Source organism: Bombus flavifrons, chromosome 10 (genome assembly GCF_040668555.2).
Source record: "Bombus flavifrons isolate JBK064 chromosome 10, iyBomFlav1_principal, whole genome shotgun sequence".
Lineage (NCBI taxonomy): Eukaryota > Metazoa > Arthropoda > Insecta > Hymenoptera > Apidae > Bombus > Bombus flavifrons.
The window spans coordinates 14,832,632-14,847,396 of record NC_138451.1 but is presented as its reverse complement, the minus strand read 5'-3'; the positions used below and the strand labels follow the sequence as shown (position 1 = coordinate 14,847,396).

General features: G+C 31.1%; 1 protein-coding gene across 1 annotated transcript in view; it reads left to right on the top strand.

The window, feature by feature from the left end:
- The first annotated feature begins 1,080 nt into the window (after window positions 1–1,080).
- The window catches only part of LOC138184410 (alpha-ketoglutarate-dependent dioxygenase alkB homolog 4-like), a 51,638-nt gene continuing 37,953 nt past the window's right edge, over window positions 1,081–14,765 (top strand). Inside the window, exon 1 of the mRNA XM_069122289.1 lies at window positions 1,081–1,191. Coding sequence (XP_068978390.1) covers window positions 1,081–1,191 — 111 coding nt within the window. The remainder of the gene's footprint in view (window positions 1,192–14,765) is intronic.

Genomic DNA, 14,765 nt, shown 5'->3' with positions numbered 1-14,765 from the left:
AGCTAGGGTTACGTTGAAAACAAGAATTTTATGTAATTCAATTTAAACTGAATTAAAAATTGAAAAGTTCATTTGGAATAACTAAGATGGGGGAAACCCCGATTATTATAAAATCACCTGCTTTGTCTTTTAACTTTTAACTTTTAAGAATATGTCTTATAGCAGTATTTTCAGTAATAAACGTAGTAATAAGGGGCGCATTAATAAGGGGCGCTGAAAAGGAAACAAAGCAGTAGCCAGAATGGCTACTAAAATTCAATCGTCTTCCACTCTATATAAACCCGATCAACACGCCGAGAGTGGAACTGAATATTTTTGTTCCGCAACACTAATTTACTACTAATATTTATGAAGCAGAAAATTCTCAAAATCAAACGCGACGAGTGCTTTGTTATATCTGCAATATCAATTAATCTATCATTAAAAAAAAAAAGAAAAGTTTGAAAATTCCCGATATTTGATACGCAACACTAATAAGTATAAATCTACGCACTCGTATTTAAGCAATACGCAACACTAATAGCGAGAGATCGAAGTGCAACCATTTAAGAGGTTGCTGATGAACGATCACACTTGCACAGTTCTTGCAGCTGTACGTGTGATACAGGAACAGTGTCCGACAATTGCAGTCGGAGGGTTTGGGCAGTTTATGAACGCAACTCTACTCAACAAAACGCGATCATTCATTATCGCAACGTTAACAGGAAAAATTAGCAGAACTCGCGATGGAATAATATCGCAACGCTAACTCTTATAGTGAATTTAATAAAAATTACTATTTACTATATAAATAAGGTACTTTAAATATTCTGGTATTGCTACTTGCAATACTATAAAATTAATTAAAAACTAACATTTTTATAATCTAATCTTAAACAATAGAAAACAGAATAAATTCTGATACGTATTGTTTTATAAGAAATTCTAAAAATTCATAATAAAATTTGCAAAAGACAATCGCGATATCGTAATTCGCAACTCTAAAGCAAACGCGATTATTTTATTTCGTTACTTCGCAACTCTAATACAACCCGTAATTAATTTGTCGCAACACTAATAAGAAAAATCGCGATTTGCCCAATGGGACGATGGACCGATTATATACATCGGCCAAAAAAGCAACCTACTACTACTACTACTACTACTACTACTACTACTACTACTACTACTAAAATCAAGCATAGTGACAAAGTAGTAACAATAATGACTTCCCATGCTCTGGATGACCCAGAGGATGGGTAGCCATTAGTAGTTGCCCTCTTGAGTGGCAGTTTGCCGGGCCTCTTCGGCTTATAGCCTCTTCTTTCTTCGGGCGCAATGCCCGCTGAAACTTAAATCTAAGCTCGAGACTTCTAAATCGCAAACAAAAAAAAAACTTGAAAATAAAAATATAAACCGCGGAAGCTGATTGAAGTGCACATGGACTGACCAACGATCATTGCTGTGATCGTTGCTCACTCGCATGTGCGTGCTCGAGCAATAAACGTTCGTTTCGAGCCCATTCGCGACCGCGACCGCGAAATTCGAAAAATCGAAAGGCAAAACCAGAGACGAGTGCATGCTCTACTCGGGCCAGTTTCACCGTCGATTTTTCAAATTAGATTTCCAGAAACAGGTTGGTCACACGAAAATGTACCTACCCGACCAGAGACTGTGCCAACCTGCCCGGCCCTACCTACTTATAATTAACAGACATACCAGAAAGTATACTACCTATCCTACCTAGCGCTATATTTAAAAATGGCAAAACAGGCACACCAACACACTCGCTCCACGGTTCTCACACAAACGCTCGGGCGCAAAGGTCCTACACTAGAGAGGACGTCCCGGGACGCCTCCGACACCCGAGCTTAACAAACACCATGCACACTCTAAGGTACGTACCGTTTTCCTGAAATCGACTGACGAAGGCTAGTGACCATTGCGTAAAACGTGATAAAACACGTCTGAGGAAATGATATCGTTAAAATAAATGTAAGTAAACTTGGAATTATGATTGTAATTTACGGCAATATTTAAAGCGTGGTTACACTTAATCGCGTGGACGATATTATCACAAATTGCGATTCTATCGAGACGTAAATTGAATCGATATATGTCTCGACATTTTTAATATTTGAAGTTTTAACGAATGAGAAAAAGCGACGCAATTCCACGGCCTAACAACACACACACATAATGTGGAAAATACGTCGTGCACGATACACTAACACATCGTCAGTCGCTGATCAATTATTACATTACTTAATTCTAGATCATCGTGCCCAATGTCTCTCTCCCATTCAAGTAGCACCTGGGCACGTGAATGAGATCCTGACAATGGGCACGGAAAGGGTTAAACCTGAAAATCCTGATCTAAAAAGATGATTAGTTTGTGTGATTTTTATTTAACGGACTAACGTTCTTTGATTTTATATTTTACTACTTCGTTTCTGATTAAATCAACTTTATTAATTTAATAGTAACTAAGTAACTCTACTTTATTAATTAAATAAATTAGAACAAAACTTTAATATTGCAAAAAGGTAGCGTTAATTGAAAAAGACTGAGACTCGATCAAATGGAATAGTTGACTCTAAATATATTACTAAGAAAGAAATAATCTCAGGCGATCTCTTTATCAAAGCATATACTCGAAAGTGCAGAAGCAGTGTTCAAAATTATTGCTTTGATTCAAAAATCTGCCTGTCGCGAAGTGTTTTCTTGCACGTAAAATTTCACACATTCTTGTACGGGAAAAAATGAATTTTAACTCATATTTTAAATTCTAGCCAAAGTGAAATAAACGAACGTGACTTAATATTGTCACGATTAATTCATTGCTTAAGATCAAGTATATTTGTGTCAAACAGATATATTCGTGTAGATATTTGCCATTTGCAAATATTCATACGGAATATTAACATGCATATTTATAAATAACACGAATATATTCTCAAGTGTATATGTTTAAACTAATTATTATAATCGCGCTGTGCAAGAAGACCTATCCTAAACTAATAAATTTAAAAAAAGAATGTTACTACTCACGGGTATAAAAAATACCCGCGGTCACTATGCTCGCAAAAAATTCTACGTAATACAACCAGTCACCCGTGCCGATTCGGACCTTTCATCCTACGACATGATTGGGTGACCGGAGGAACAGAAATGCATGCGACTCACCGTTCGAAGCGGAGAAACAGAGGACGTACCATGGATGCTGCGCCATCCCAGCGAATATCATCAGAGAGACTAACATCAGGCAGGAACCGTGTAAAGTCCAGTGGTGGAAATGGTGGTTGTTTAAGGGCGGGTGGGAGGGTGGGTGAAGAAGAAGCGAAACGTCGTTTCGACAATTTTCTTCTTTTTCCTATCGAACGTTTATTTAGAAAATGCTGCTATTTTTTTACACTTAAAAATTATTATTGAGTAATTGGAACAAGTTTGAAAAATATTATTTAGTTGAAAATTGTGAGATATTTCTCGATAGCGAACAAATGCTTACGAATACCGTGAATGCAATGCAATCGTTTGTAAGAATTATACCGTTCGCAATTAGAATCTATACTCTTAATTTTCGTTATTAGAATACGAAATATACATTCCACTAATACATTATAGTCGCGTGTTATAAATATTGGAAAATATTTGCAAGAATTCAAAAGTTCGCCAGTTAAATATACTTAAAGAATACTGCACAAACAAGCGCGAAACCTTGTTTCGAGGTATTTGAATCTAACTGTTACTAAGTTGCAAGTTTATGACGTTATAACTCAATATGAAACAATAAGATAATACGCTAAAAATTCATTTGAAATAAGAGAATAATTTCATACATCGGGATCTTTCAAAAGAATCGATGGACTCACGTGACGCACTCATGTGCACAAAATAACTGCAAGATTCAGTGAAAAAGTGGAAAATTCTCGTTCCAAGTGAGGCAAGTATCATTGTACAGAATGGGCTCAGAATGGATCCGACATAGTCAAGACATATCCCACGGTGTCCAACGGTGTCCAACGGTGTCCAACGATGTCCAACGGTGTCCAACGATGTCCCACGGTGCAGTCCAGTCTAGATCATCCAAAATTCTCTTAGAGGCTTTTGGTGATCCAAACTGGACTGTTGCGTAGTTCTTGGCTTGGTATCGTTTTCCAAAGATTAATCGACTGATTAATTTTTGAGAAACGATGCCAATTACCAGGTCTCACCACGAGGAGGTGACTACGCACGAGACCCGCCCATGGGTTATTTAACACTACACATCGATCTCCACATTCAACCTACTGGCAGAATGTCGAGTTTTGACTCTACTTGACCATGGGCCTGCGTAAAGAAATAGTTGTTTCGTAGTCTAACTGCGAAACACATATCTCCAACGCAGCGCTTACATGAATCTTTACAAACGTAGAACAAAGCATACGTAACGCAACATCTATCTCCCACACAACGGTTACATCGACCAGTACAAATATTATACAATAATTCGCATCCCTACTGGCAGCATTCGGTATCAAAGACACATTTATCTAACTTGGAACGAAAAGAAGAAAATGAAGCTACTGACACTGTATATACCATTTCGTGTCTTGCAGAAGGGACATACGAGTCGCTGTACTAAACTGTTTAACGTTCTACTTTTGCGTCGCTATAAGATATTGAAGATATTGAAAAGTTATATAACGTGATTTCAATAAGTTTCCCTTAAAAATGGGAAAACAAGAAGATGCCCGATGAATCAGATGATAAAGGAAAAAATCGCGGCGCGCCCGAAACGAACGAGATCGCGATCTCTCGAAAGAACTAACAAACCTACGCGACGTACTCCCGTGTACCAGATAACTCTAAGGTTCGGCGGAAAGCCCAATCATTGACCTTCTCTCGATACCTGTCAAGTAGTCTGGATCTTATCACGGACGATGGCAAAGACCGATGATACTAGTGACCCAGCAAACAGGCCTGCAATTTAACACACTCCAACTGAAACAAGTGAGTACCCGGGGAGGGACCGCTGAACAGGATTACGAAGGCAAGAGGCCTCAACTGAACAGTGGGGTCCACTCACGAGGATGGACCGCTGATCAGGATTACGAAGGCATTACCCCAACTGCACAGTGGGGTCCCCCCGCCCGCGAGTTTTTCACTTAAACAGGATTACGGAGGACGTGAAATGCAGGTCTCTGCCCGAGTACCGAAGTACCAATCGGACAGTATGACGGATCGCAGGTATCACCAGTGCGATCACAACTCCCGCGATTCGAGGCAAACGACGGGCAGTTTTCGAGCAGTTACTAACCACAGAGGTGTGCTTGGGGCGACTTACGAATCCAAAGATTTGTCCAGTGCACGTTGACCCGCACGTACCCGGAATACGCGCGAACGAGTACGTCACGCTACGGTTTGAAAGAACTGAGCGACCGTGAACCGATATATCATGGGAACAATTTTTCCAGTGTGGTAAGCGGGGGGATCAAGAGAGACGAGATCTTTATTTTTCGTTCCAAGATAGATTAGTATCTTTGTACAGAATGAGCTTACAATGCACATAACATAGGTATCTATCTTATGATTAATTAAGGCTAAAACGCTCGCATCCCACGGAGTCCTGCGATGTCCCACGATGTCCCACGGTGCCCCCGCGGGGGGTTGTTAGTCCAGTCTAGATCGCCAAAATCCTTCTAGAGGCTTTTGGTGATCTAAACTGGACTGTTGCGTAGTTCTTGGCTTGGTATCGTTTTCCTAAGATTAATCGACTGATTAATTTTTGGAAAACGATGCCAATTACCAGGTCTCACCACGAGGAGGTGACTACGCACGAGACCCGCCCATGGGTTATTTAAAAACTACACATCGATCTCGACATTCAACCTACTGGCAGAATGTCCAGTTTTGACTCTACTTGACCATGGGCCTGCGTAAAGAAATAGTTGTTTCGTAGTCTAACCGCGAAACACATATCTCCAACGCAGCGCTTACATGAATCTTTACAAACGTAGAACAAGGCATACGTAACGCAACATCTATCTCCCACACAACGATTACATCGATCAGTACAAATATTATACAACAATTCGCATGCCTACTGGCAGCATTCGGTATCGAAGACACATTTATCTAACTTGGAACGAAAAGAAGAAAATGAAGCTACTGACACTGTATATATCATTTCGTGTCTTGCAGAAGGGACATACGAGTCGCTGTACTAAACTGTTTAACGTTCTACTTTTGCGTCGCTATAAGATATTGAAGATATTGAAAAGTTATATAATGTGATTTCAATAAGTTTCCCTTAAAAATGGGAAAACAAGAAGATGCCCGATGAATCAGATGATAAAGGAAAAAATCGCGGCGCGCCCGAAACGAACGAGATCGCGATCTCTCGAAAGAACTAACAAACCTACGCGACGTACTCCCGTGTACCAGATAACTCTAAGGTTCGGCGGAAAGCCCAATCATTGACCTTCTCTCGATACCTGTCAAGTAGTCTGGATCTTATCACGGACGATGGCAAAGACCGATGATACTAGTGACCCTGCAAACAGGCCTGCAATTTAACACACTCCAACTGAAACAAGTGAGTACCCGGGGAGGGACCGCTGAACAGGATTACGAAGGCAAGAGGCCTCAACTGAACAGTGGGGTCCACTCACGAGGATGGACCGCTGATCAGGATTACGAAGGCATTACCCCAACTGCACAGTGGGGTCCCCCCGCCCGCGAGTTTTTCACTTAAACAGGATTACGGAGGACGTGAAATGCAGGTCTCTGCCCGAGTACCGAAGTACCAATCGGACAGTATGACGGATCGCAGGTATCACCAGTGCGATAACAACTCCCGCGATTCGAGGCAAACGACGGGCAGTTTTCGAGCAGTTACTAACCACAGAGGTGTGCTTGGGGCGACTTACGAATCCAAAGATTTGTCCAGTGCACGTTGACCCGCACGTACCCGGAATACGCGCGAACGAGTACGACACGCTACGGTTTGAAAGAACTGAGCGACCGTGAGCCGATATATCGCGGGAACAATTTTTTCAGTGTGGTAAGCGAGGGGATCAAGAGAGACGAGATCTTTATTTTTCGTTCCAAGATTGATAAGTATCTTTGTACAGAATGAGCTTACAATGCACATAACATAGGTATCTATCTTATGATTAATTAAGGTTAAAACGCTCGCATCCCACGGTGTCCTACGATGTCCCACGTTGTCCCACGGTGCCCCCGCGGGGGGTTATTAGTCCAGTCTAGATCACCAAAACTATTTTGGATGATCAAGACCAGACTATACTCATGTAGTTTTTAGCTTGATATCGTTTTCAAATAATAATACTAATATTCAAAATAGTACTTGGTGTATTATTATTTGGAAAACGATACCAATTACCGGGACCCACCACGAGGAGGTAACTACTTTCGGGTCCCATTTACATAAAGAGTTTCTAAGCATTGGAAGCAGAGATGTAAAATTATTTTATAATAAAGAAGTGGCGTGTATTGAAATTTATTAATTAGAGTAGCTGTAGTACGTGGATCCGCATAATCATACTTGAATATTGAACTTATCATCGAAGAAACGAAACTATGCGAGGTACCAATTGTAGCGCGTATGGACAAATGATAAGATGTCGTTGCCTTCGGTTAAATTGCACTTGCTTCCTTGATTCCATGAATATGATGTTGTGTCCTTGGTTTTGAGCAGAGATGGAAAATTACATCTTAAAATTACACTCTGTGTTACCACAGGTTTTATACGAAATAATGAAATGAGAGATTAAATACTGTATTTAAAATTAAAAGATAATGCTATATAGAAATAAAATAGCACTTCAAAGACTTGATATATTTCGTTAATAAAATAAAACAAAATAAATCATTAATTCATTCACTACGAATTGATGGTATTGATTTAAATCAATGAATGTAGAGTTACAAATTAATGGCTTAAATGTTATAAATTAAGAGCATAATTACTTTGAATTAATGCGACAATGTGGTTATAAATTATTGGTATAACTGTTAACAATTAATGGAGTAATTGTTTTAGATTAATGGCTTAAATGTTATAAATTAATGGCTTAGATGATATAAATTAATAGTTTAAATGTTATAAACTAATGGCTTAAATGTATAAAATAACAGTTGGAATGTTGTAAATTAATGGCTTAGATGTTGTAAATTAATAGCTTAAATGTTATAAAGTAATAGCTTAAATGTATAAAATAACAGTTTAAATGTTGTAAAATAACAGTTCAAATATTGTAAATTAGTGGCTTAGATGTTGTAAATTAATATTGTTGTAATTAAATTAAAGTGTTATAAATTAATGGCTTAAATGTTATAAATTAATAGTTTAAATGTTATAAATTAATGGCTTAGATGATATAAATTAATAGTTTAAATGTTATAAACTAATGGCTTAAATGTATAAAATAACAGTTGGAATGTTGTAAATTAATGGCTTAGATGTTGTAAATTAATAGCTTAAATGTTATAAATTAATAGCTTAAATGTATAAAATAACAGTTTAAACGTTGTAAATTAATGGCTTAGATGTTGTAAATTAATAGCTTAAATGTTATAAAGTAATAGCTTAAATGTATAAAATAACAGTTTAAATGTTGTAAAATAACAGTTCAAATATTGTAAATTAGTGGCTTAGATGTTGTAAATTAATATTGTTGTAATTAAATTAAAGTGTTATAAATTAATGGCTTAAATGTTATAAATTAATAGTTTAAATGTTATAAATTAATGGCTTAGATGATATAAATTAATAGTTTAAATGTTATAAACTAATGGCTTAAATGTATAAAATAACAGTTGGAATGTTGTAAATTAATGGCTTAGATGTTGTAAATTAATAGCTTAAATGTTATAAATTAATAGCTTAAATGTATAAAATAACAGTTGGAATGTTGTAAATTAATGGCTTAGATGTTGTAAATTAATAGCTTAAATGTTATAAAGTAATAGCTTAAATGTATAAAATAACAGTTTAAATGTTGTAAAATAACAGTTCAAATATTGTAAATTAGTGGCTTAGATGTTGTAAATTAATATTGTTGTAATTAAATTAAAGTGTTATAAATTAATGGCTTAAATGTTATAAATTAATAGTTTAAATGTTATAAATTAATGGCTTAGATGATATAAATTAATAGTTTAAATGTTATAAACTAATGGCTTAAATGTATAAAATAACAGTTGGAATGTTGTAAATTAATGGCTTAGATGTTGTAAATTAATAGCTTAAATGTTATAAATTAATAGCTTAAATGTATAAAATAACAGTTTAAATGTTGTAAATTAATGGCTTAGATGTTGTTAATTAATAGCTTAAATGTTATAAATTAATTGCTTAAATGCATAAAATAACAGTTTAAATGTTGCAAATTAATGGCTTAGATGTTGTAAATTAATAGCTTGAATGTTATAAATTAATAGCATAAATGTTATAAATTAATAGTTTAGACGTTATAAATTAATTCCTTAAATGTTATAAATTAACGGCTTAAATGTATAAAATAACAGTTTAAATGTTGTAAATTAATGGCTTAGATGTTGTAAATTAATAGTTTAAATGTTATAAATTAATAGCTTAAATGTTATAAATTAATAGCATAAATGTTATAAATTAATAGTTTAGACGTTATAAATTAATTCCTTAAATATTATAAATTAACGGCTTAAATGTATAAAATAACAGTTTAAATGTTGTAAATTAATGGCTTAGATGCTGTAAATTAATAGCTTAAATTTTATAAATTAATGGCTTAAATGTTATAAATTAACAGTTTAATCGTTGTTAATTATTTGCTTAAATGTTATAAATTAATGGCTTAGACGTTATAAATTAATAGCTTAAATGATAGAAATTGGTAGTTTAAATGTTATAAATTAATAGTTTGAGTGTTATAAATTAATGGCTTAAATGTATAAAATAACATTTTAAATGTTGTAAATTAATGGCTTAGATGTTGTAAATTAATAGTTTAAATGTTATAAATTAATAGCTTAAATGTTATAAATTAATAGCATAAATGTTATAAATTAATAGTTTAGACGTTATAAATTAATTCCTTAAATATTATAAATTAACGGCTTAAATGTATAAAATAACAGTTTAAATGTTGTAAATTAATGGCTTAGATGCTGTAAATTAATTGCTTAAATTTTATAAATTAATGGCTTAAATGTTATAAATTAATAGTTTAAATGTTAAAAATTAATAGTTTAAATGTTATAAATGAATGGCTTAAATGTTATAAATTAATTGCTTAAATGCATAAAATAACAGTTTAAATATTGTAAATTAGTGGCTTAGATGTTGTAAATTAATAGCTTAAATGTTATAAATTAATGGCTTGAATGTTATAAATTAATAGTTTAAATGTCAGAAATTAATGGCTTAAATGTTTGTAATTAATATTTTAAATGTTATAAATTAATAGCTTAAATGTATAAAATAACAGTTTAAACGTTGTAAATTAATAGTTTAGACGTTATAAATTAATAGCTTAAATGTTATAAATTAATAGCTTAAATGTTATAAATTAATAGCTTAAATGTATAAAATAACAGTTTAAATGATGAAAATTAATGGCTTAGATGTTGTAAATTAATGGCTTAGATGTTATAAATTAACAGCATAAATGTCGTAATTAATAGTTTAGACGTTATAAATTAATTCCTTAAATATTATAAATTAATGGCTTGAATGTTATAAATTAATAGTTTAAATGTCAGAAATTAATGGCTTAAATGTTTGTAATTAATATTTTAAATGTTATAAATTAATAGCTTAAATGTATAAAATAACAGTTTAAACGTTGTAAATTAATAGTTTAGACGTTATAAATTAATAGCTTAAATGTTATAAATTAATAGCTTAAATGTATAAAATAACAGTTTAAATGTTGTAAATTAATGGCTTAGATGTTGTTAATTAATAGCTTAAATGTTATAAATTAATGGCATAAATGTATAAAATAACAGTTTAAATGTTGTAAATTAATGGCTTAGATGTTGCAAATTAATAGCTTAAATGTTATAAATTAATAGCTTAAATGTATAAAATGACAGTTTAAATGTTATACATTAATAGCTTGAATGTTATAAATTAATAACGTAAATGTTATAAATTAATAGTTTAGACGTTATAAATTAATTCCTTAAATATTATAAATTAATGGCTTGAATGTTATAAATTAATAGCTTAAGTGTTGTAAATTAATGGTTTAGACGTTATAAATTACTCGTTACAATGTTGTTGTTTGATATTTTTTCTTACTTACCTGATATTTATGTTCTTCTTCGATGTTCACTCTCCGGAATTTCAGGCACAAAAGAGCTCGCGCGTGACTTCCGTGTTCCTTATATAACTTAACAAGGCGTCGGTTTGTTAATCAAACGGTAACGATTTTTTGACATAGCAGGAGGCGGTTTTTCCATTGTAACAAAATCAAATTGAACGATTTCTTAATTTTTATCGTAAATTGGCATCTTTTACGATTTAATACGATATCCATTTTTATCATTTTAATAGTGACTACAAACTAAGACTAAATTCGCACCTCATTGATACAAGTTTTCGACTATCGATTAGTTTGAACAAAAAGGGAAAAGAGCCTAAGGGCAGTCGATGACGTTACTGTGAAATAAGTTAAGCTATTAAATAATCAGACAGATAAAATTCATATGATGCGTTATATTATATTATCGATATTCGTTCATTTACTCGTGCTAATTAAAAAATAAAATGTTCTTTTTTCTTGAATGACACCTACTCACTGTCTGCGATACTTAAAATTCTTATTTAATGCTTGTTTAAAATACCTTTTTATTTCCTCTCACGTTAAACGAGTAAATATACTCGTCATAGTTGTAACATAAAATTTCTTTTATTCTCCAATACCGCCTACATCGCAGTACGTGATACAGTTATTAACTATGTTGCAAATAATATGATCTAATTGGTTGCAATCGCGGTTAGGTATTTCTTCGTTAAATCTATCGATGTATTGGGCTATTAGCGGGAGACTTACTGATTCCTCGAGGAATGGTTTGATTCTTATAAATTAATGTTTTAAATGTTGCCAATTAATGTTTCAATTGTTATAAATTAACAGTTTAATCGTTGTTAATTATTTGCTTAAATGTTATAAATTAATGGCTTAGACGTTATAAATTAATAGCTTAAATGATAGAAATTGGTAGTTTAAATGTTATAAATTAATAGTTTGAGTGTTATAAATTAATGGCTTAAATGTATAAAATAACATTTTAAATGTTGTAAATTAATGGCTTAGATGTTGTAAATTAATAGTTTAAATGTTATAAATTAATAGCTTAAATGTTATAAATTAATAGCATAAATGTTATAAATTAATAGTTTAGACGTTATAAATTAATTCCTTAAATATTATAAATTAACGGCTTAAATGTATAAAATAACAGTTTAAATGTTGTAAATTAATGGCTTAGATGCTGTAAATTAATAGCTTAAATTTTATAAATTAATGGCTTAAATGTTATAAATTAATAGTTTAAATGTTAAAATTTAATAGATTAAATGTTATAAATGAATGGCTTAAATGTTATAAGTTAATTGCTTAAATGCATAAAATAACAGTTTAAATATTGTAAATTAGTGGCTTAGATGTTGTTAATTAATAGCTTAAATGTTATAAATTAATGGCTTAAATGTTATAAATTAATGGCTTAAATGTTATAAATTAATAGTTTAAATGTTAAAAATTAATGGCTTAAATGTTAGAAATTAATAGCATAAATGTTATAAAATAACAGTGTAAACGTTGTAAATTAATGGCTTGGATGTTGTAAATTAATAGCTTAAATTTTATAAATTAATAGCTTAAATTTTATAAATTAATGGCTTAAATGTTATAAATTAGTAGCTAAAGTGTTATAAATTAATAGCTTAAATGTATAAAATAACAGTTTAAATGTTGTAAATTAATGGCTTAGATGTTGTTAATTAATAGCTTAAATGTTATAAATTAATTGCTTAAATGTATAAAATAACAGTTTAAATGTTGCAAATTAATGGCTTAGATGTTGTAAATTAATAGCTTGAATGTTATAAATTAATAGCATAAATGTTATAAATTAATAGTTTAGACGTTATAAATTAATTCCTTAAATGTTATAAATTAACGGCTTAAATGTATAAAATAACAGTTTAAATGTTGTAAATTAATGGCTTAGATGCTGTAAATTAATAGCTTAAATTTTATAAATTAATGGCTTAAATGTTATAAATTAATAGTTTAAATGTTAAAAATTAATAGTTTAAATGTTATAAATGAATGGCTTAAATGTTATCAATTAATTGCTTAAATGCATAAAATAACAGTTTAAATGTTGTAAATTAATGGCTTAGATGCTTTAAATTAATAGCTTAAATTTTATAAATTAATAGCTTAAATGTTATAAATTAATAGCTTAAATGTATAAAATAACAGTTTAAACGTTGTAAATTAATAGTTTAGACGTTATAAATTAATAGCTTAAATGTTATAAATTAATAGCTTAAATGTATAAAATAACAGTTTAAATGATGAAAATTAATGGCTTAGATGTTGTAAATTAATGGCTTAGATGTTATAAATTAACAGCATAAATGTTCTAAATTAATAGTTCAGGCGTTATAAATTAATTCCTTAAATATTATAAATTAATGGCTTGAATGTTATAAATTAATAGTTTAAATGTCAGAAATTAATGGCTTAAATGTTTGTAATTAATATTTTAAATGTTATAAATTAATAGCTTAAATGTATAAAATAACAGTTTAAACGTTGTAAATTAATAGTTTAGACGTTATAAATTAATAGCTTAAATGTTATAAATTAATAGCTTAAATGTATAAAATAACAGTTTAAATGTTGTAAATTAATGGCTTAGATGTTGTTAATTAATAGCTTAAATGTTATAAATTAATGGCATAAATGTATAAAATAACAGTTTAAATGTTGTAAATTAATGACTTAGATGTTGTAAATTAATAGCTTAAATGTTATAAATTAATGGCTTAAATGTTATAAATTAACAGTTTAAATGTTATAAATTAATAGCTTAAATGTTATAAATTAATAGCTTAAATGTATAAAATAACAGTTTAAATGTTGTAAATTAATGGCTTAGATGTTGTTAATTAATAGCTTAAATGTTATAAATTAATGGCATAAATGTATAAAATAACAGTTTAAATGTTGTAAATTAATGGCTTAGATGTTGCAAATTAATAGCTTAAATGTTATAAATTAATAGCTTAAATGTATAAAATAACAGTTTAAATGTTGTAAATTAATGACTTAGATGTTGTAAATTAATAGCTTAAATGTTATAAATTAATGGCTTAAATGTTATAAATTAACAGTTTAAATGTTATAAATTAATAGCTTGAATGTTATAAATTAATAGCTTGAATGTTATAAATTATTAACGTAAATGTTATAAATTAATAGTTTAGACGTTATAAATTAATTCCTTAAATATTATAAATTAATGGCTTGAATGTTATAAATTAATAGCTTAAGTGTTGTAAATTAATGGTTTAGACGTTATAAATTACTCGTTACAATGTTGTTGTTTGATATTTTTTCTTACTTACCTGATATTTATGTTCTTCTTCGATGTTCACTCTCCGGAATTTCAGGCACAAAAGAGCTCGCGCGTGACTTCCGTGTTCCTTATATAACTTAACAAGGCGTCGGTTTGTTAATCAAACGGTAACGATTTTTTGACATAGCAGGAGGCGG